This window comes from Caretta caretta, chromosome 6 (assembly GCF_965140235.1).
Source record: "Caretta caretta isolate rCarCar2 chromosome 6, rCarCar1.hap1, whole genome shotgun sequence".
NCBI lineage: Eukaryota > Metazoa > Chordata > Testudines > Cheloniidae > Caretta > Caretta caretta.
Genome location: NC_134211.1, coordinates 93,904,290 through 93,927,936, shown reverse-complemented (window position 1 = coordinate 93,927,936; position 23,647 = coordinate 93,904,290). Strand labels below are relative to the sequence as shown.

General features: G+C 44.8%; 1 protein-coding gene across 1 annotated transcript in view; it reads right to left on the bottom strand.

Annotated features, from left to right (window-relative positions):
* Positions 1–23,647, bottom strand: part of TSHR (thyroid stimulating hormone receptor) — a 238,141-nt gene that overhangs the window by 101,586 nt on the left and 112,908 nt on the right. Inside the window, exon 3 of the mRNA XM_048855087.2 lies at positions 8,389–8,463. Within this exon, the coding sequence (XP_048711044.1) occupies positions 8,389–8,463 (75 nt within the window). The remainder of the gene's footprint in view (positions 1–8,388; positions 8,464–23,647) is intronic.

Below are 23,647 nucleotides of genomic sequence, written 5' to 3'. Positions count from 1 at the left end.
GTTTACCATTTCAATACTCTTCTAATATGTTTGTTTTCAGGTCACCTAGCCTGCAAGTTACTTAACCTTCTCTGACTCAGCATCACATGTAAGCAAGTTGTTTTTAGAAAAACAGTCTATTTATAGCAAGGAAATTATTGTTAAAATAAGGAAAAATAAATTAACAAAGTGTAAGCAGTGTCAGGATGAGCTCCACCCTGACATCTGGTGGTGAGGTGCGGCAAGTTGTGGAAAAGAACTTCAGGGGCCGATCTCATTTGCATAGGCACACCCACCCCGCCTAGGATGAGGCCATAGCTGCCCAAATGGTCACTTTGGCTGCTGTGGGATCCCCAGTTTCTCTGTTATTGGGGCAGGAAGAATAAATTGTTATTACCCTGATTATGGGAACTGTGCTTGGAACTGTACTTGGCCTTTTGTTATGATGGAGGGACTCACCATCAACTAAGTAGCACTCGCTAGGCAAGGGTCATGGGTTCCAAAACTCTGTGAATTGAGAGAGGTTGGGGACAAGTATTAATACTTGGTGGTATGGGCCCCTTGGTGAGGGCCTTACATGCTAATTGCACTTCCTCCTCTCTCCACTGTGGAATATCAGAGCTAATTTTGATTTCATTAGAAGTCTAGTGACAGGCTGCTGAGCTCATTTTGGGCTAATAGCGCACCAGCACTGAGGCTCCCTACTACAAGCTGAATTCACCGAAGAGCTGAACTGACTAAGAGCTGAAATCACTGAGCGTTGTGTTAAGTAGTGGGGGAGCCTGAAGATATATTGTGGAGCAGTTTGTGGGATGGCTGGAGTGCCTTGTGGGCAGGCTGGTGGAGCAGTTCATAGGACGGTGGGAGCTGCTGGTGGGATGCGGAGCAGTTCGTGGGACGGCGGGAGCTGCTTGTGGGCTGCAGAGTGGAGCTGAGCGAAGCAGTTCGTGGGGTGGTGAGCGGAGTGGAGCGAAGGCCTATGGAGCTGTGGAGTGGTCAGCTTCAGATCACGTAAGGTGCCTCTTACTTCCGCCCCCATCTCCACCCAAGTTGGGAGGTAAAGCTCTGTAGATAAACTTTTGAACTCTGGGGCTGTCCTGACCAGGGACAGAGACTTTTGGGTCATTGGACTTTTGGGACTTTGGGTGATTTGGAGTTGCTGGACTCAAGAACCAAAGGGAAAGGGCATGCCCCAATTTGCTTGGGGTGGGTTTTTTGCTCATGGGTTGTGTTATGAATCCTGTTGATGGTGTTTCCCCAACATAATGCCACATTGTTTCTCTCTGTTATTAAAAAGCTTTTGTTACACTCAGACTATGTGCTTGCGAGAGGGGAAGTATTGCTTCTTGGAGGCACTCAGTGGGGGTGGTATATATTTGTCCCAGGTCACTGGGTGGGGGCTTGAGCCGGTTTGCATTGTGTTATTGGAATGGATCCCCTAGATATTGAACCCAGCCCTTGTTGCTATCAACTCTGACGGGCAGAAGGGTTACAAAAGCAAAAAAAATATACCTCACACTAACTATGTACATGGTTAAAAATAAAAGAGGAACAGGGAAAAAGGAATTGAAAAAGTGAAGGAACAGTGCAGAGGGAAAGAAGAAAAGGAGACTGACTATATGTTCCAAATGTGAAAAAGAAAGTAGACAATTAGAAAGAAAAGAACATGGGAAAAGCTAAGAGAGAGTTACTCATCTTGTACAGTACCTAAGGTTCTTCAAGATGTGTGTCCATGTGGGTGCTCTACTTCAGGTGACAGTGCATTCCGGCGCCATTGATCTGAGATTTTCGGTAGCAATACTCGGTCAGGCCACGCATGCACAGTAGCTGTCTTGCCGCACCGTTGAAGTCTCATGTAGCGCATGCCCTGACCCCCTCAGTTCCTTCTCTACTGTAGAGTCCTCGTATCAAACTACAAAGTAGAGGGGAAGAAGATGGGTAATGGAGCACCCACAGGGATACACATCTCAAATAACCTCAGTTACTGCACAAGGTGAGTAACCCTCTCTTCTTCTTCGAGTGCTGTCCCTGTGGGTGCTCCACGTCAGATGAATGTAGAGCAGTGGCCACTATGGGGATTTTGGAGTTACATGCATAGCGAAGGAGAGGACCATGAGGCCTAGTATGGCATCAGCCCTTGAATCATGTGTAATCACATAGTGATTGATGAAAGTATGCTCTGAGGCCCATGTAGCGGCTCTGCAGATTTCTGAAATGAGTACATTATTTAGGAATGCAATGGATGCTGCCATGGATCAGTAGAATGGGATCTGATCCCCACTGGAGTTCTGTCTTATATGTTTGATAACATAAGCGAATGCAGCTCGAGAGCCACTTAGATAGTCTCTGTTTGGCTATAGCAGAGCCCTTGGATTATTCAGTCATCGAGACAAAGAGTCTTGGGGATTTGCAGAAAGATTTTGTTCTGTCCAGGTAAAAAGCTGTAGCTCGTCAAACATCCAGGGTATGCAATGCGGCATCCTGTGAGTTTTTGTGAGGTTTAGGATAGAATGTAGGGAGATGAATAGGTTGATTAGCAGATAAGTATTGCGTATGGACGTACGTCTGCTGTTTAGTAACTTGTTTGACTTGTTCCAAACAAGTTAATTTGTGTCACTGGAACCATGCAGGAGCCATGCTTTCAGGTGGAGTTTCTCGAGGTTCAGATGGAGGATCTGACCGTTGGCTTGTGAAAGGAAATCCACTCTCAATGGGAGAGGTCATGGAGAGTGAACAGACATGTGTAGTAGGTACGGGTACCAGGTCTGTCTGAGCCATGCTGGGGCAATCAGTATGATTTTGGCCTTTTCATCCCATATCCTGAACAGGACCCTGGGGATTAGGAGGATCAGCTGGAATGCATACATGAGCATCCTGTCCCACATGACAAGACATGCATCCCCTAAAGATCAAGATCCTAATCCTGCCCTGGAACAGAATAGAGGGCATTTGTGATTCTGAGCCGTGGCAAATAAGTCAATGGAGGGAAACCCCCATTGGTGGAATATCTGTTGTAAGACTGAGGGATTCATTTCCTATTCGTGTTCCTGTGAGAACTTTCTGCTTAGAGTGTCTGCTGTGATGTTTTGGCATCCAGGAAGGTAGAAAGCTGAGATATCAATGTGGTGATAATACAATCATAGAATATCAGGGTTGGTAGGAACCTCAGGAGGTCATCTAGTCTAACCCCCTGCTCAAAGCAGGACCAATCCCCAACTAAATCATCCCAGCCATGACTTTGTCAAACCTCACCACCTCCCGAGGTAACGCATTCCAGTGCTTCACCACCCTCCTAGTGAAAAAGTTTTTCCTAATATCCAATCTAAATCTCCCTCACTGCAACTTGAGACCATTACTCCTTGTTCTATCATCTGCTACCACTGAGAACAGTCTAGAGCCATCCTCTTTGGAACTCCCTTTCAGGGAACTGAAAGCAGCTATCAAATCCCCCCTCATTCTTCTCTTCTGCAGACTAAATAATCCCAGGTCCCTCAGCCTCTCGTCATAAGTCATGTGCTCCAATCACCTAATCATTTTTGTTGCCCTCCGCTGAACTCTTTACGATTTTTCCACATCCTTCGTGTAGTGTGGGGCCCAAGACTGGACACAGTACCCCAGATGAGGCCTCACCAATGAGGAATAGAGGGGAATGATCACGTCCCTCGATCTGCTGGCAATGCTGCTACTTATACAGCTCAAAATGCCATTAGCCTTCTTGGCAACAAGGGCACACTGTTGACTCATATCCAGCTTCTCATCCACTGTAACCCGTCGGTCCTTTTCTTCAGAACTGCTGCCTAGCCACCTGGTCCCTAATCTGTAGTAGTGCATGGGATTCTTCCTTTCTAAGTGTAGGACTCTGCACTTGTCCTTGTTGAACCTCCTCAGATTTCTTTTGGCCCATTCATCTAATTCCTCTAATGATGGATACACCAATCCCACAGTTTCATGGTCTCTGTGCATAAGAAGTGGGATTGTTCCCCCCCCCATGTCTGTTGATATAGAACATGCATGCGTTGTCTGTCATCAGTCATATTGTCTCATTCCTTATGAGTGGGAAAAAATGAAAGCAGGCATTCCATACCACTCTGAGTTCCAGTAAGTTTATATGTAGGTTTGTCTCCACTGGTGACTACCTGCCTTGTACTGTGTGATGATTCAGGTATGCTCCCCAATCCATCAAGGAGGCATCCATCATGATCATAATTGAGGGTGGTGTTTGATGAAAGGGAATCCCTGAACAGAGATTCTCTGGTCTTGTCCACCACTGTAGGGATTCTAGGACCTTGGGAGGTGGTGTGACCATCTTGTTTCGGCTGTGTTTGTTGGGTTTGTATACTGAACTCAGCCAGCCTTGGAGACAATGCATGTGTAGTCTGGCATGCTTTACCATGAATATGGTGGTGGTCATGTGTCCTAGTAGTTGTAGACCGGTTCTTGCCATGATTAGTGGGCAGATGGAAACAGTGTTGGTACTGTTTCCATGATACCTAGTTGTAGTAGACGATCTACTTCCAGACTTAACAGGTGCTCGTGAGAAGGGTCCCTGAAGAGGGATGGGAAGGGGGTAGGGTAGGAGGGCAAGAAGTAAAGGGGTTGGAATAGCCTGAGTATATGATTTCTAAGACCCAATGATCTTGCGTGATGTACTCCCAAGCCTGGTAGAAATTTCTCAGGCGGTGGCCAAATGGCCAAGTTGATGTTGGTGTAAGGGAGAGATCATTCAGACCCTCAACCAATCATTCAAAACTGTGGCTTGTTAGGAGCAGTTATGATGCTCCTTGCTTGAGGTTGAGGTGGCCTGTGTCATGGTGGTCTATTTCTCTGTCTACTAGACTCGTACGGTCTGGACTGAGGACGATTATATTATTATGTGTCCCTGGTGCAGTGGTAATGTTGTTAGCACTTTCTCTTAGTGGGCAGTGTTTAGATGCTCAGTCTGCAAAGAGCTGCCTGAGAACCCTTCGTGGAATGGAGAACCTCATCGGTTTTCGATTAAAACAATTTTTATCTTTGTCAAAGGGGAGGTCCCTCCACCTTCATTTTCAGCTCTTTCAGAATACTGGTCAACATGAGCCAGGAGGCTCTGCACATCACGACTGTCCTCGTTGTGGTGTGAGCTGCTGTATCGGCCATGTCCAGGGAAGCCTGTAGAGTAGTCCTGGCAACTAGTTGCCCTTCAGTGAGCACAGTCTTAAATTGTGCTCTCGTCTTCAGGAAGATCAGATGTAAACTCAAAGAGCTTCCTATAATTGTCTGGTCGATATTCTAAACGAACTGCAAATTAAGGTGAAGGATCTCCCCTTTGACAAAGATAAATTGGTTTGTTGCCTCGACCACTAGTGAGTTTGGTTGTGGAAGGGGAAAAAAGAAAGTCCATTCTCTTGGCTGGCATATAGTATTTTCTGTGAGCCCATTTGCATGTTGGAGGGATGGTGGCTGGTGTCTGCCACACCGTTTCTGCAAGTTCGAGGACTGCATCATTTATGGGCAGAGCAATTTTGGTGGATGAGGAAGGTTGCAAAATTTGTAGCAACTTGTGTTGGCTTTCCTGGACCTCCTCTAGAGGAATGTCCTGGCTAAGTGCTATGTGTTTAAAAAGTTCCTGAAATGATTTGAAGTCATCTGCCCGTGTAGGTGGAAGTGGCATGATGGCCTCATTGGAGGAAGAAGAGTTGTGTGTTCGCAACACATCCTCAGGGCCTGTTTCTTCTTCTGGCTCCTCCATCATCTCCTCTGGGACTACCAATGTTGTAGCCACTGGAGATAAAGGGGGAGACTGAAGTTCACCTCTGGTTGGTGATGAGGTTGATGCATAGTGGGCTTCGTTTGTTGCCCATGGGTCCCATGTGGCCACCGCAAGGGGAATGCCATGTGGTGACACACCCATGGTTATCCATACCACGGGTAAGGTGGTTGTGTATGCTGGCCTTTAGGTCTCAGTGTACCTCAGCAAGTCTGAGTTGAGTCATGGGGAAGCACTGTGGGGAGAACACTTCTTCCTCCTGGTCCTCATTATCACTGTCGCTGGACATCGACAGTGCCGTGGGAGACATAGGCTGTGTAAAGACACTCCTCGCGGGCAATCCATCGGTGCCAAGGAGAAGTGATTGGGGCACCGATGCAACAGTAATATATTTCTGATTGAGCAATGGTTGCAGTGCCGGTGGATGTGGTGCTGAGGGTTTAGTTGTGGCAGGAAGGTGCACAGCCATCTTGTGGCTGGATTTTGTTGGGGCCGGTGGGCCCATCGCAGTGCTGTCAGTCGGTGCCAGTCAAGGGGTCGGTGCTGAGCAAGGCAGCATTGCTAAAGTCATGGTTGGCACCGGAGGTGGTTGCATGGTCGGTGCCGTATCCATTGTGGGTGCCAGCATGGTTGGCGCCATGGAGGAGACATGGCTTTGTCCATGTCTCGACTTGTCATAAATATAAAGGGAAGGGTAAACACCTTTAAAATCCCTCCTGGCCAGAGGAAAAACCCTTTCACCTGTAAAGGGTTAAGAAGCTAGGATAACCTTGCTGGCATCTGACCAAAATGACCAATGAGGAGACAAGATACTTTCAAAAGCTGGGGGGAGGGAGAAACAAAGCCTCTCTCTCTGTCTGTGGGATGCTTTTGCCAGGGACAGAACAGGAATGGAGTCTTAGAACTTAGTAAGTAATCTAGCTAGATATGCATTAGATTCTGATTTCTTTAAATGTCTGAGAAAATAAGCTGTGCTGAATGAAATGGATATTCCTGTTTTTGTGTCTTTTTGTAACTTAAGGTTTTGCCTAGAGGGATTCTCTATGTTTTGAATCTAATTACCCTGTAAGCTATTTACTATCCTGATTTTACTAAGGTGATTCTTTTTACTTTTTCTTCTATTAAAATTCTTCTTTTAAGAAACTGAGTGCTTTTTCATTGTTCTTAAGATCCAAGGGTTTGAGTCTGTGGTCACCTATGCAAATTGGTGAGGATTTTTATCAAACCTTCCCCAGAAAAGGGGGTGTAATGTTTGGGAGGATTTTGGGGGGAAAGACGTTTCCAAATGGACTTTTTCCTAGCAATATATCGGTTAGACGTTTGGTGGTGGCAGCGAAAGTCCAAGGGCAAAAGGTAAAATAGTTTATACCTTGGGGAAGTTTTAACCTAAGCTGGTAAAAGTAAGCTTAGGAGGTTTTCATGCAGGTCCCCATATCTGTACCCTAGAGTTCAGAGTGAGGAAGGAACCTTGACACGACTCCTTGCCCTTCGCTTTGGATTCATTGGCATGGCTGGTGTCAGGTACTAGGGGAGTCATATGTACTGGCTCTCAAGGTCATCTGCACCGATGATAACAACCTCACAGGGGACTGTTTCTTTATGCGGATCCTGCTGAGGAGAGGTCAATGCTTGCTTCCTCTTTTCCTGAGAGGATGGAAACGTGCTCTTGGTTGGTTCAGACTGGATTGGTAAGCACTTAGAGGAAGGCTTCTGTTGGTTCTTTTCTGACCCCGGTTGGAATGATTTCTCCATGAGGATCATTTTGAGGCGGAGATCCCAATCACGCTGGGCTCTCACTTTCAAGATGTTACAATGAATGCACTTCTGTGGTATGAGCATTTCTCTCGGGCATCTCACACACAGAGAGTGCCCATGGGACCGCAGCATCGCTTCTCAGCAGGAGCTGCATCTCTTAAAGCCAGGGGAGAATGGCATTTCTGAGGGAATGGGGAAGCAGAGAAAACTTTTGTGGGTGGTGCTCCAAAGGGAGCAGGGAACTAGAGAAAGAAAAACTATTTTTTTAACAACTAATCCTAACTAATAACTACAACAAACGTATCTAACAACTAAATTTCTATTTTTTTCTATCTATAGGGGCAGAAGCTATCGGACTGCCCTGAACTCCATCTTCAGCCGAAGATGGCTGAGAAGGAACTGTGGGAGTTGGGCCGTGTGTGCGCTAAACGAGACTCCAACAGTGCTGCAAGACAGCTACTGCGCATGTGCGGCCTGACCGAGCACTGCTCGTGAAAATCTCCAATCAATGGCACCGGGATGCACGGTCACCTGAAGTGGAGCACCCACAGGGACAGCACTCAAGGAAGAAGCAGGAAACACCATACAGTGAGCTTCGTTTACAAAAAGAGAAGGACATGTCACAGTAAAGAAAAATAAAGTGAAGCAATGCAAACAACAAGCAAACAAAAACAAGGAATAAAAATATATAGCTCCATGCAATGGATGTGGGAAAGGAGTATAGCCGGAAAATGATGTGAGGTACAGAGAAGATGAGGGTAGAGTATGGAGGAGGAAGAAAGAGAGAGAGAAGTGGTAGTTAAACATTTAGCACCATATATGAGAGAATGAGAATTTAAACTTATTGAAAGAGTCTGTTATTCCACACGTTTCTCAAGGAAGTAAACTTATTTTTCCATTGTACTTACATATGAGTGACTTTACTTAAATTGTAGAAGGAATGGGCCTCCAGCCTTTGTAACGTAGCATCTATGGAGATATAGCTAAACATCAGGAAAACAGAAAAAGAAACAAGTCACATAGAAAGACAGGTTGTAAGCAATGACTAATGCTCATTGTGCTTGTTTTATTGTTCCTCCCCATTCTCTTCAGCCCCCAGTTTGTTTGTTTTGTCTTAAGGGAATGTCGTAAATGTTTGCAAAGTGCCAAGCACAAGTCCCCGATTCTGATTAGACCCCAAATACACACAATGTACAGTTAAATCAGAAAGACATGAAGAAAACATCAGAGAAGCAACTGGAGTTCACTTTGCTGAGGGAACTAAGCCCTAGTTCAGGTTCTTTCCCCCAATTCCACTTGGCAATGAAGAGGGAGAGCTCTTGCATAGACTTAGCATTTTTTGCAAGTCTGGGAACAATAAGGAGGAGAGCAGGGATCGGCAACCTTTGGCACGCAGCCCATCAGGGAAATCCGCTGGCAGGCCAGGATGGTTTGTTTACCTGCAGCGTCCGCAGGTTCAGCCAATCTCACTGTGCCACAATTCACTGTGCCAGGCCAATGTGGTCTGCGGGAAGCGGCACGGGCCAAGGGATGTGCTGGCTTTGACTTCCCGCAGCCCGCATTGGCCTGACATGGCGAAGCGTGGCCAGTGGGAGCTGCAATAGGCCGAACCTGCAGACGCTGCAGATAAACAAACCATCCCAGCCCACCAGCAGATTTCCCTGATGGGCCGTGTGCCAAAGGTTGCCAATCACTGGAGTAGGGAAACAAAGATGGCCTGTGGGCTGTGACTGCAACAAACGCTCTTAAATTACATAGTAAGCAGACAATAAAGGCAGCCTACATTCAGAACAGCATTGAAAGAATCTATCTTTCTTGCATGAATATAAGAGAATTTTTAATTCCACTTTTCCCCCCACAATGACAGACACAGGTGATATGATAAGAAGGCGATGTGCTCCAGTGGCAGGTTATTAGACTGGGAGCATGGAGCGCTGGATTTTGTTCTCATTTCTGCATCTGACTTACTAACGGGTGATCTTGCAAGTCACTTCCTCTCTTTATACCTCCATTTCCCCCTCTGTAAGTAATTGTAATGTTTTGTAAATGCTTTCAGATGTATGAATAAAAAGTGCAACATAAAAAATAGGTACACCAGATCCTCGCTAGAACGCGCATCTATATAGCGTGATTTTGCATATAATGTGGTCGTGGTCATGGATCCCAAATTTAATTACTTTAATTGCAATTAATTTTAACGCGGTCCCAATGTTAACGTGGTACTGAGCATGGATCCCAAATCCCACATTCTAGCGAGGGTCCAGTGTATTATTAAATCCCAGGTGAATTTGCTTTATTTCCATCTATTTCTCTGACTACACCCCTGGAAATACTAAATATGTTGTAAATATGCAACAAGAGAATATGAGTTTTTAAATTTATTTTTATTTAATTATTCCAATCACATGTTATTCTCTTAACTCTTAACTGAATGGATTCATTTTAAAATAGCATGTGCATTATAATATTTTCTTACTGTTAAAAATGTTGCTACAAACAGTAACTTTTGAAGCCACTTTATTTTGTTGGCATGTGTCACAGTCCAGGGCAACTGCATTCCCCCTCAGGCGTCCACCAACAGCACCCACTCTAGGCTCCTGGCTTCCCAGGCATCACCTCATTTGGGTGAAGACCCATGTCTTTCTTCCTCCTGACCAGAGTTTCTTCTCCCCAGGCTGCACAGTTCCCCATCTACACTATGACATTCCCAGCAAGCCAGCCTGCCTAAACAGGCTGGTGTCTACACTTCTGCTCTCTCTTCAAAGGCTATAAACAGCTGTAACAGAAGGCAGTCACAAGTTACCACATGTTCTTTATAAGCAAGAACATTTATTCTTAAGGTGAAAGCATTATAGAGAAAACAATAAAAGAACCTTACACACATGCAAATAAGCTTATCAGAGATCACCCCCAACTCCAACCAGGGCTCTAGTAGGAGTCAGTCCTTCAAACCCCTCCAAGGGCTTTTTCTGTGCTTACAAGTTCATAACAGCTTTAGCTCAAAACAAGCATGCCAAAGGGCCAGATCAGCCTGTTTCTTGAATCAGTTTGGGCCTTTTTTCTCCAATCTTTGACAACAGGCAATCAGTAAACAATCACCCTTCTTGGGGGGTATAGCTTTAAAGGCTGGGTTTTTACATAATCAGGGGTGGGAATTTGCATTCACATCCCAGAGATTCCCCAGGAAAACACTTTATATTGTTTGTTCCAAAAGTCCATTCTTCTCTGGCACACTGATGAGCGTAGTCCTTTGAAGTTTATAACACTTCCCAGGATTCACATCCCATCTTCCACCCTAGAGAAGTTACATGCAATCCCAGCCCACAATAATATATAACTTCTGCATTTGCAATGGGGGCAAAAAACCTAACTGGCTTCAAGACTGAGCTTGGTAAGTTTATGGACGGGATGGTATGATGAGACTGCCTACAATGTCATGTAGCAGACCTGCAACTACTAGCAGCAAATATCTCCAGTGGTTGGTGACGGTGACACTAGATGGGGAGGGCTCTGAATTACCACAGATAATTCTCTCCCAAGAGTCTGACTAGTGGGTCTTGCCCAGGGTCTAACTGATCACCTTTTGGGGTTGGGAAGGAATCTTTCCCCGGGGTCAGATTGCCAGAGACCTTGGGGGTTTTTTTTTGCCTTCTTCTGAAGCATGGGGCATGGGTCACTTGCAAGTTTAAATTACTGTAAATGGTGGAGTATCTGTGATTTGAAGTCTTTAAATCATAATTTGAGGATGTCAGTAACTGAGCCCAGGATTAGGGGTTTATTTACAGGAGTGGGTGGGTGAGGTTCTGTGGCTTGCAATGTGCAGGAAGTCAGACTAGATCAGGGGTAGGCAACCTATGGCATGCGTGCCAAAGGCAGCACGCGAGCTGATTTTCAGTGGCACTCACACTGCCTGGGTCCTGGCCACCGGTCCCGGGGCTCCGCTGCTGGCCTGGGGTACCAGCCCTTGGCCACCTGCCAGCTGGGGTTCCATCCGCGGACCCGCTCAGCCTGTTGCCGGCCCTGGGTCCCAGCCACCGGTCCGGGGGACTCTGCTGCCAGCCTCGGGTCACAGCCGCAGTGAGGGGTGCAGACAGGGGTAAGAGGGAGCGCAGCTCAGCACCCCCACCTTAAAAATTGTTCCAGCACCATTGTACTGGGATATTTTAAAGTCCTGATTTGCTGCTTACATCACTATCACACCACGTGGAACAGCGCACTGCGTTTGACGTTGAGATTAGAACGTACATGCAAGAACTGGAATCAGAATTTTCTGACAGATTTCCAGCGATTTGGCCCAATGCTTTCTTTTCTAAGTAAACCTGAAAAGTTCAGTGAAAGTGACTTGGATTTGTCTGTATTTCAGTGGATAGGTGTTGAAGATTTCGAAATGCAGCTCATACAGTTAAAAAGCTCAGAATTGTGGGCATCAAAGTTTGGAGATATGCGGAGTGCACTTGAAGCTACCGAGAGAGATCACAGGGCCTCTATTCTGACCTGCTGGACGTCCCTGCCAGTGAAATGTAACTGTTTGAAGAAAATTGCGTTTGCAATGCTTTCAGCATTTGGATCCACATACCTGTGTGAACAAGTATTTTCACACATAAAATCTGTCCTCTGTCCCTCTTGGAGCCGGTTAACAACTGATCACCCAGTAGCCTGTGTGCAGCTTAAAGTATCCAAATACGTGCCAGACATTGGAAAACTCAGCAAAGAAAAGCAAGGGCAAGGATCACATTAAACTGATAAGATCCACATTTTAATTTAATTTTAAATGAAACTTCTTAAACATTTAAAAAACCTTATTTACTTTACATACAACAATAGTTTAGTTATATATTATAGACTTATAGAAAGAGACCTTCAAAAAATGCTAAAATGCATTACTGGCATGCAAAACCTTAAATTAGAGTGAATAAATGAAGACTTGGCACACCACTTCTGAAAGGTTGCCGACCCCTGGACTAGATGATCATGATGATCCTTTCTGGCCTTAAAGTCTATGAGTTTATGAGTAATCAAATGTACTTAAACTTAATTCAAGAAGGTTCTTAAAGGAAATTGCCAAATCTGTCACAAGATGGTCAAAATAAAATATAAAAAAATCAAACAACTATGAGTTAAGACAAAAAATTAAAACATATCTGCATACAGCTTTTTTCAAACGGTATATTATATGAGTACTTAGAAAAAACGTGTTAAAGCCTTGTTTCAGTCACTGACTCATACATCAACTGCTGACCCTTGGATTTTGAAATGCTTTACATGGTTGAGCCTCTGCCACTTGACTGCACTGTATTGTTAGTAGGTTGGACAGCACCAAATAGAAAGTGAACATGAGTAGTGTAATAGGGTCAGCCACCTTCTCAGCACCCCCTTGTGGCTTGAGGTCACTCTACAGTGGCCCAGTCACCCTACTTTTCAGGGTTCTCTTAATCAGACTACCAAAACAAACTTTTCTCTGGTTCAGCAACAGCTCGACTTGGGACGGGATTTATTAAAATAACAATCACTCCCAAAATAAAGTTCTCAGATCTCCATCAAGTCCATGTTCCCAGTCTTTCCTGCTTAGGATGACCAGATAGCAAGTGTAAAAAATCGGGACAAGCGGTGGGGAGTAATAGGCTTGTGTTGCTGGTGACTGCAACTTCTTTGTGTTAAATTCCCTACCTGGAGAACTCAAGGCATGGCCTCTGGAAGTCTTATGAAAGGAATCTTGGGTCTTCCTCTTAGATGCCCTTGAAGTACAACTTGGAGACAGTTGAGATAGCTGACTTGTTCAGAGACTGGCATACAGGGAAGGTCTCCTGGCCTGGATCAGAGGCTGGGCAAAGCAAGCTCACCATCATGAGGATCCAAAGTTTGATCTCCTTGTTTTTTCTGGCTCTAGATTTTAATGCCAAACAGAAGTTGCACTTTGGGGTTATATGAAATTCCCTAAGGCAACAAATGCACTGGGAGAGTCTGTCACTCATTAGGATTGCCTCCTGGTATAAATGGCAACATTTGAAACCAGGAGAACCAGGCATGCCCTCCCAGTAATGTAAAGCTCCCAGGAGGGGAGAAACAATCTAACAGGCAACATTCCTTACAACTAAGAAAGATAACATATACAACATTTTTTGAAAAAAAGGTGTTTTTTTAACTACTACTACTTGAACTAATACTAACTGCCACTAATAGTTCTTACAGTAGTTAGTTTATTATAGTTATGGGAACACAGCTGAGGTAAAAACTCAACATGGACAACTGCTAAAGCTTCGTCTCAGTCTGAGGCAGTTGAGAAGGAACTAGGGGCAGTTCACATGCGCAGCAGTGTATACTGTAACAATGGTTCAGACTGAGTAACGCACGTGCGGGCTGAACAGACACTGCTACATGAAACCTTCAAAGGCACAGAGGGCACAAGCACAACTAGAGTGAAGCACCCATAGGGAGACTACTCGAACAACTTCTCTTTGTTACATCCTTGAATGGGAAACTGAGGCAGGCTGCAGCAGACATCTCTCGGCAGAACAAGGTGCTACACAATAGATATGTCTACTTGCAGGGATTTAGTGGAGAAAGCAAAAGTAGTGATAATGGTTATGGATAGTCTTACACAATCACACTTACTAGCAGAGGCAATGTGGGGAGCATGTGGGGGTCACATTGCCCCCCCCCCCGATTACTCGGTCAGATGGTGTGGCCAAGCCCTCTCCCTGCAGAGCAGATGAGCTGGCAAACTGCACCGGGCATGGAGAGGCAGAGCTGCAGGAGGCGCCGCTGCTTTAACTCTGCCGGGAGAAGGCAGAGGAACAGCTGAGAACTGCACAGAGGGGGCGCTGCTTTCCGGGAGTGGAAGGGGCATGACTCAATCCATTCTGGAGTTGTGTCCCCCCACTGTCAGGAGGCACGAGTTGTCTATGCTTACTAGATCACTAGGACTACAAGCTTAATGGTGAGAATGGTACCAAGTACTCCCCATCCGTACTGAAACATTAGTGATTTTACTAGCTGAGTTCACCTAACTGGGAATCTCTGTACATTTTCACCCATGAGTACTGTTGATGGAATGAGACTACGGGCATGTGTGTGATGGTATGGCTGGTGCAGTAGTGATTTGCATTACGAATAGGAAACCTGTACAAAAGATTTAGTCACACAGAAAATGTCAAGGTTCTCTTCACCCACAGTTTCTAACAGAATGGTGAGGGTGAGTGGCCTATAAAATACCCCACTGTATGATGAAAACCAGTGCCTAGGACCAGTTAGGTGCAATAAAATGGAAGGAATATTTGGGAAGTAATGATGATACATCTAATGGGCAGATTGGTGATATGAGATGTAGAGCTTTAAATGTGTCTTAGTTTGGTATTCATCGGCAGAATGCATCCATCCTGTTGCTTTTGCAACAATTTGAATTTATAATTTATGTTTTGATTTGGCTGTTTCTAGTTATGCCCCAAGAACCCCTCAATGCAAAGTGGCAAGGGGGTTACAAGAATATCCTGATTCTGGTATGTACATTCTGTACAAAGAATGCCATGTGAGGTCATAAATGAAAGTCAGGGTCACGCTTGTCATTGTTCGGGTCTATACATACATTTCACGTGTAAGGAGTTATATGTACATAGCAAAAGTATTTTAAAGTCTGTATCAAGCCAGAGCTGACAAGCAGGTTTTCTGTCATATGTTTCATAAACACAGGGATGTTTATTCACCTGTCTCTGTTGAAATGTGAATTAAGTGTTGTGTCATTCAGAATGGGTGTTCCATCACCCATCTAAGCTAATTGCAGATGGAATGTTGTAAGAATTTCAGAAAGGAAGAGAAGGTTATTCACCTTGTGCAGTAACTGAGGTTATTTGAGATGGTTATCCCTGCGGGTGCTCCACTTTAAGTGTCTTGGTTCCCTGCGCTTGTAACTGGAGATTTGTAGTAGCAGTGCCTAGTTGGCTGTGCACACGCAGCAGCCATCTCGTCCTGCTCTGATTGGTTACCTAGCATGCGCAGCCAACAGTCCCCAGTTCCCTCTCTACCCCAGAGGTTTGGGATGAAACTCCGAAGTAGAGGGGAGGGGGGATAGTGGAGCACTCACAGGGACAACCATCTCGAAGAACCGCAGTTACTGCATGTAACGATGCTGCCTTTGGCGAGACACAACTGAGAGTATCAATTCAAGACAAATTGCTTAGAGCAGGGCAGTTACAGTCCAAAGCTGGGTGTCCTTTATTATTAAGGCATGCCAAACAAGCCAAACAGAGAGGACTTTGGTCTCACTCCCATGGCTAACCATAAGTCATAGAAGCAATTCCCTTAGACACTCCAGTTTCCCAGTATCATCACCAGTGCCACTCATTATGGGGGTGAATGGTTATGAAAACCAATGCCCCAGTAAAAGAAAAAAGGTTCTCCTGATCCCAAAAGACCAAGCCCCAAACCCAGGTCAAATGATAACAAGATCTTACCCAAAATCACGCTTATAGCAAATTCTTATTAACTAAACAACAAAATGATTAGGGGACTGGAACACATGAGTTATGAGGAGAGGCTGAGGGAGCTGGGATTGTTTAGCCTGCAGAAGAGAAGAATGAGGGGGGATTTGATAGCTGCTTTCAACTACCTGAAAGGGGGTTCCAAAGAGGATGGCTCTAGACTGTTCTCAATGGTATCAGATGACAGAACGAGGAGTAATGGTCTCAAGCTGCAGTGGGGGAGGTTTAGATTGGATATTAGGAAAAACTTTTTCACTAGGAGGGTGGTGAAACACTGGAATGCGTTACCTAGGGAGGTGGTAGAATCTCCTTCCTTAGAGGTTTTTAAGGTCAGGCTTGACAAAGCCCTGGCTGGGATGATTTAACTGGGAATTGGTCCTGCTTCGAGCAGGGGGTTGGACTAGATGACCTTCTGGGGTCCCTTCCAACCCTTATATTCTATGATTCTATGATTCTATGATTCTAAACTAAAATTTATTAAAAAAGAAAAGAGAGAGAGAGTTGGTTGAAAGATCAATATACATACAGACTGGAGCTCAATTTCTTGAGGTCCAGATACATAGCAGACATGGTGAGTTTGTAGTTGCCAAAAGTTCTTTTAGAAATAGTCCATAGGTTATAGTCCAATGTCCATATTCAGGGTGACTCCAGTCAGTTACTGGGGATCTCAATTCTTATGGCTTAGGGTTTCCCCTTCTTGAAACCCAAAGCAGATCTGAGATGAAGAAGGATCGTGTCCCAGGGTTTTATACATTTCCAGCAGCCTCTTGGCCTGAGAAAACAATAGGCTTAACTTTCCGTCTCCCAAACATCATGGCAACTAGCATAGGGTAATTTATCCATTAAAGAGTTCAGATACAGGTTACCACAACCTTCAACGAGACATATAGATAATAATATTTCACTCAATTGTCTTCCTAAATTTTAATACTCCTTTTTTGATCTTTAAATCAAAGCCATAGTAATAGACAAGACTTGTTTGCTTACATCACAAGACCTGAGCAAACAGCTACCCTTCTATCTCTAACAATGCAGGCTTGCATTTCAAAGCTCTATTCATTTACATATCTTCCTAACAAGTCTTTAAAGTTGGGCCATTGGCTATGACAGTCTGATTTAATTAACTCTTCTGGCCCTGCGTCACCTTTCAATGAGATATTATATTATACTCATAACGTCACACTGCACAAGGTGAGTAACCTCTTCTTCTTCTTCTTCTTTGAGGAGTGTCCCTGTGGGTGCTCCACTTTAGGTGACTGTTGAGCAGTGCCCCTCCATTGAGGGTAGGGGCTTCGGAGTTTGTTCATTGATGGTGGATAGCACCATGAGTCCAAACTGAGCGCCTGCAGCTGATTGCTGCTCTGAAGCATAGTGGTTAGTGAAGGTATGGGCAGATGCCCAGGTAGCTGCTTTGCAAATGTCTGTGATGGGTACATTATTGAGAAGGGCCACAGATGTTGAGAATGCTCTGGTGGAGTGTATGCGAACTCCCGGTGGAGCTTGCAGGTTGCTGTTTTGGTAGCACAAATGGATACATCTGGATATCCATTCAGATAGTCTGTTTTGAGATGGTTTGGCCCTTCAAATATTCTGTTATGGAAACAAATAGTCAAAATGATTTTCTGAATGTTTTTGTTCTTTCTATGTAGAAAGCTAATGCTCTGAGAATTTCCAGCATGTGAACTGAGGCCTCCCTGCTGTCGGCACGCAGCTTCAGGAAAATACAGGTAAGTAAATGGGCTGATTTAACTGAAAAGGGGAGGCCACCCTGGGTATGAATTTGGGATGCGGTCATAGGATTACTTTATCCTTGAAGAATGTAATATAAGGTGGGTTTGCCATGAGGGCACCTAATTCTTCCACCCGTCTTGCTGAGGTGATGGCAATTAGGAAAGCTACCTTCATCAATAAGTGTAACAAAGAGCAAGTTGTGAGGGATTCAAATGATTTCCCCAAGAGACTGCAGAGAATAAGGTTGAGATCCCACGTGGGAGTAGGGTTTCTTAGTGTGAGATACGTGTTTTCTATGTCTTTAAGGAAGCATTTAGTCATCAGATGAGCAAAGATAGTGACTCTGCCCACCTTGTCGGGAAAGGATGTGATGGCAGCCAGGTGTACTCTGATGGAGCTGAGTTTCTGAGAGGTTTGGCTTTAGTGCATGTACCTCCATGAGAACCTGCCCGCATAGGGTCTTTAGCTTCTCGGGAAGTCTCAGTACTGGATGTTCCTGGTGCCTCACGGTCCAGGGCTCTTAGTTAACTGGTGGCAGATTTTTCACTCGGAGATCGCTTTCTTTTAGGCTAATCTCATTGTGACGATTAGTGTGACCGCTTTGTGGCAGCCTTTTTGGGAGCAGGCTCCTTAGCAGCCATTTTTGAAGTAGATCCCCTGTCAGACACTGCCGCTGGTGACCATTGGCCAAGAGGCATCCTGGACTCGGGGTCAGAGGCTGGTCTGAGGGATTTCTCCATCATCAAAAATCTCAGCTGGAGATCCCTGGCCTTCCGTGTCCAAGCAATAAATTTTTTGCAGTGTGGACGCTTTTGAGCGATGTGTGTCTCGCCAAGGCAGTGGACACACTGTTCATGGCCATCTGAGACAAGTATCAAAAGTCTGTAGATCAGGCAGTGTTTAAAGTCAGGAGAGCCGGGCATGACTGAGAGGGTAATTGCTTTGGAGAAAGAAGAAGGATAACCCCATTTTTTCCCCCTCTCTTCTTGTTTTTTTTTTTTCAAAGCCAAGTACCCGCTGGAGAGGCGGGGTAAAAGGGAAGGGGGAGATCTATACATTTTTTTTGAAGAAAAAAAAATAAAGTAAAATATAGGCTATAAAGAAAGAAATTTATAGCCAGCAGGGCTGAATAGTTAGCTATGTGGAACTGGAGCATAGCTGAAGAATAGGCTTTCTGCTGGAAAAGGTCTGGGAAAGTGTGGGCCTCTTACCGAATGAGGGAGGCAACCTAGTGACAGACGATGTGGAAAAGGCTGAAGTACTCAATGATTTTTTTGCCTCGGTCTTCACAGACAAGGTCAGCTCCCAGACTGCTGCACTGGGTGGCACAGTATGGGGAGGAGGTGAGCAGCCCTCAATGGTGAAAGAACAGGTTAAGGACTATTTAGAAAAGCTGGACACGCACAAGTCCATGGGGACAGATTCAATGCATCCGAGGGTGCTGAGGGAGTTGGCTGATATGACTGCAGAGCCATTGGCCATTATCTCTGAAAACTCGTGGCGATCAGGGGAGGTCCTGGACGACTGGAAAAAGACAAATATAGTGCCCATCTTTTAAAAAGGGAAAAAGGAGAATCTGGGGAACTACAGATCAGTCAGCCTCACCTCAGTACCCAGAAAAATCATGGAGCAGGTCCTCAAGGAATCCATTTTGAAGCACTTAGAGAAGAGGAAGGTGATCAAGAACAATTAGCATGGATTCACAAAGGGCAAGTCATGCCAGACCAACCTGATTGCCTTCTATGATGAGATAACTGGCTCTATGAATATGGGGAAAGCAGTGGACATGATATACCTTGACTTTAGCAAAGCTTTTGATATCGTCTCCCACAGTATTCTTGCCAGCAAGTTAAAGAAGTATGGATTGGATGAATGGACTATAAGGTGGATAGAAAGCTGGCTAGATCATTGGGCTCAACGAGTAGTGATCAACGGCTCAATGTCTAGTTGGCAGCTGGTATCAAGCAGAGTGCCCCAAGGGTCGGTCCTGGGGCTGTTTTTTTTCAACATCTTCATTAATGATCTGGATGATGGGATGGATTGCACCCTCAGCAAGTTTGTGGATGACACTAAACTGGGGGGAGAGGTAGATATGCTGGAGGGTAGGGATAGGATACAGAGTGACCTACACAAATTGGAGGATTGGGCTAAAAGAAATCTGATGAGATTCAGCAAGGACAAGTGCAGAGTCCTGCATTTAGGAAGGAAGAATCCCATGCACCGCTACAGGCTGGGGACCAATTCGCTAAGCGGCAGTTCTGCAGAAAAGGACCTGGAGATTACAGTGGACGAGAAGCTGGATATGAGTCAACAGTATGCCCTTGTTGCCAAGAAGGCTAATGGCATATTGGGCTGCATTAGGAGGAGCATTGCCAGCAGATCGAGGGAAGTGATTATTCCCCTCTATTCGGCACTAGTGAGGCCACATCTGGAGTACTGTGTCCAGTTTGGGGCCCCTCCACTACAGAAAGGGTATGGACAAATTGGAGAGAGTCCAGCAGAGGGCAAGAAAAAATATTAGGGGGCTGGGACACATGACTTATGAGGAGAGGCTGAGGGAACTGGGCTTATTTAGTCTGCAGAAAAGAAAAGTTGGGGGGGGGGAATTTGACTGCAGTCCTCAACTACCTGAAGCGGGGTTCCAAAGAGGATGGAGCTAGGCTGTTCTCAGTGGTGGCAGATGACAGAACAAGGAGCAATGGTCTCAAGTTGCAGTTGGGGAGGTCTAGGTTGGTATTAGGAAACAATATTTCACTAGGAGGGTGGTGAAGCACTGAAGGTGGTGGAATCTCTATCCTTTGAGGTTTTTAAGACCTGGCTTGACAAAGCCCTGGCTGGGACGATTTAGTTGGTGTTGGTCCTGCTTTGAGCATGGGGTTGGACTACATGATCTCCTGAGGTCTCTTTCAACCCTAGTCTTCTTTGATTCTGTGAAATGATAGGGTAGCTAACTACAACTAAGCTAACACTATTAGGAATAACTAAAAACAATTGATCTATCTGAGGTAAGAGATGGCGCTGCTGTCGCTCCAACTCAAGCCAAAGGCGGTAGAGAAGGAACTGGGGGACAGTTGGCTGTGCATGCTAGATAACTGCTCAGAGTGGTGCAAGACTGCTGCCGTGCATGCGCGGCCAACTGGGCACTGCTACTACTCTCTGGTTACAAGAGCAGGGCACCAAGACACCTAAAGTGGAGCATCCACTTGAAGAAGAACTAACCGTTAGAGAAACACAGCAGGGAAGGAAAACCTCATCTTGAGATAAACCTCAAAGTCTTGCTGGATTATATGTGGGGAACAAAGAAGACCCTGTCATCCTGCACCTAGAAAGTAAATGGGCAATGAGTTTACGTTAATGAAAACAGGATCATATCCAGCCTTGGTTGAAGATGCTTTGGGTGAGATAAGTTAACGTCCTGTCTAATTAAGTTTAATAGTATGATTTTGTTGTGAGTACATAGAAACCTTTTGTTTCCATTATCCTCACTCACTGTTTCTTGAATCTTTGATAATAAATTTGTTTTCACTATAAATAAATCTCAGTGCTCTGGTATTAATCAAAGTTCTGATCCTGAGTTGAATCATACAAGCTGGTGTGTACATTGTTCCCTTGGGACCAGCAGTCCTGGTATTTCTGTGACTATTGAGTGGATAAGGAGCTGGACACTACAGGGGAATGCTTCAAAGGAGATTGGGTCCCAGAATTCACTTATTGTTAACCTGCAAGGACCCCTCAAGCAGTAAGGCCCACAAGTGCAAGACAGGAAGAAGAGAATACCACTTCAGACAGCCAGGATATAAGCTGCTACCCATGCAGAGGAAAAGGTCATATTAAGCGGGACTGCCCGTATATGGAATGAGGAGTGGGGGAATATTGTAGATGGAGTGGAGTTACTGGAAGCTCTCAGAAGAGAGTAAAAACAAGTCCTCTAAGAGTGGTCTGAAGATGAGATGGGGGTTAATGGTTCTTAGTGTCCCGGTGCTTGCTTGTGTGGAGCATGCTGGTTTAACCAGTGGTTTTGGGGGTAGGGGGTAGAGGACACTCTAGGCATACAGGGCATACATGGGGAGGGAACGTTATCCAGTGACAACAGTCCCATTAGGAGTAAGTGGGAGGTTCCAATGGAAAAGGGTTGGGATAATACAAACTTTACCCCATCCTATGGTCTTAGGGACTTATTGGAACCCATTCCCTCTAAGTAGATGAAGGGAAGCCCAGTGGAAGGAACCTCAGTGGAGGGTAGAAAACAAGGAGCTAGGGTCACGTATGGAGGGATACAAGTAAATCCTAGACAGGCAACAACAAGCCAAAGAAAGTGAGACTCAAGGAGAAAATGCTGGGGCAAAGGAAAAATAGGATAGAGAGAACCTAGACAAATTCTAATAGACCAGGAGAGTGGAACCCAGGTGTTAAATACTGGGGTAGAGGTGAAGCTGGAGAAGGGAGTGAAGGAGCAAAGGGTTATCTGTACAAGGATAACCCAAATACCATCAGAGGAGAACCTGCCATACCCCATTTATGTGGCCCAGAGGACAGAGCAACCTAAGTGGGATCCAAGAGCCTCAGACTGCAAGATACTAGTTGGGAAAGAATCCCAGTGGGCTCTAAAAAGGACAGGATAGATTCAGAGCAAAAATCTGTGGGTTGTCCGAGGTGTGAGCCACAATGGAGTTGTGGGATAGGCCCCCACCTAAGAAGTGCTTCTCCTGTGGATGGAGAATGGGAAACCCTCACAGATGGAAAGTCAAATAAAGGTCCAGTTTTATCTATAACCTTCTAAGAACACACATCATTGGTTATCATTTGACTTTGATCAAATCCCTGCTGGAAGGACAATGATTAATGCAGGTGCCCCTCCAACTATCTTTTCAAAAAGATTTCTGCAGAGCTCTAGCATGATCAGAATGTGCACAGTCTGAAGCTATTTGGATTAAATTGTATCTGAAGGAAAATTTCTTCTTATAGCTCTCACTGACAGCATTCTAATGGATGCAGTGGTTTCTATTTTAAATTGCATACAAGTTAATATAATTCTAAGTATAGCACTATCTGTCTCATAAGCTGTAGTTCTGTGGGTGACTACAACAAACACTTCATATTTAGTTAGCAAAATATTTAATATATTTTATCAGGTGAAAGACTTTTGCTTGGCAAAATAAAAAGTAAATACTGAGTGTGTATCAGGAGTGCCTGGAGAATTATTTAGTGTGGCAAAATTCCAGCATGATTTATTATAGAAAACCCTAAGTCAGCTATTTATTTTATATTTGATCCTAGGGATGAGAGAGAAAAAGGGAGGAAAATATTCTTCTTCATGTACAAGGGAACCCTATGAGATGCAACTGGCACTACAATATTCCTCAGAATCAATAGTTTGCCTATCTTTATAGGCTTAAAACAATACAAAGCCCAGTGACCAGTTAAGTCTCAACTCAGCTTCTAATTCGTGGAAGCAATTCTGTGTCTGCAAATGACTGCACTCACAACGTATTGTGGATGCAAATAGTAGCATTCAAACATCAAGGTATCTGTTTGCAACAATAAAGCAGGTAGTTAAATCCTAAAAGTTGACAAACTGAGCTTGCAACTGTGGGAGCAAAGTTGCACCTGCAAACTTAAAAGCCACAGATATTCCTATATCAATTAATAACATGAAAAAAGACTGAAATGAATTACTCAGCTAAACTTGACTCTGAAGCAACGTCCCTACACCACACTTACTCCTTGTAGGACCATCAAATAACCTATCTCACGGAGATGTGGTATAATCTAGCTAATCAATGGACTCCACACTCAAGATAAGCTACAAGCACTGGATCTCATGAATTTCTATGGCCAAAATATTCAAAATAACTACCAAGTAATTCTTTTGGAATTTCCACCACATCAGGGATAATGAACATCACTAATGCCACTGCCAGTAGTTCTTTAAAGGGCTGGATGAATGCTGTGTTGTTCATGT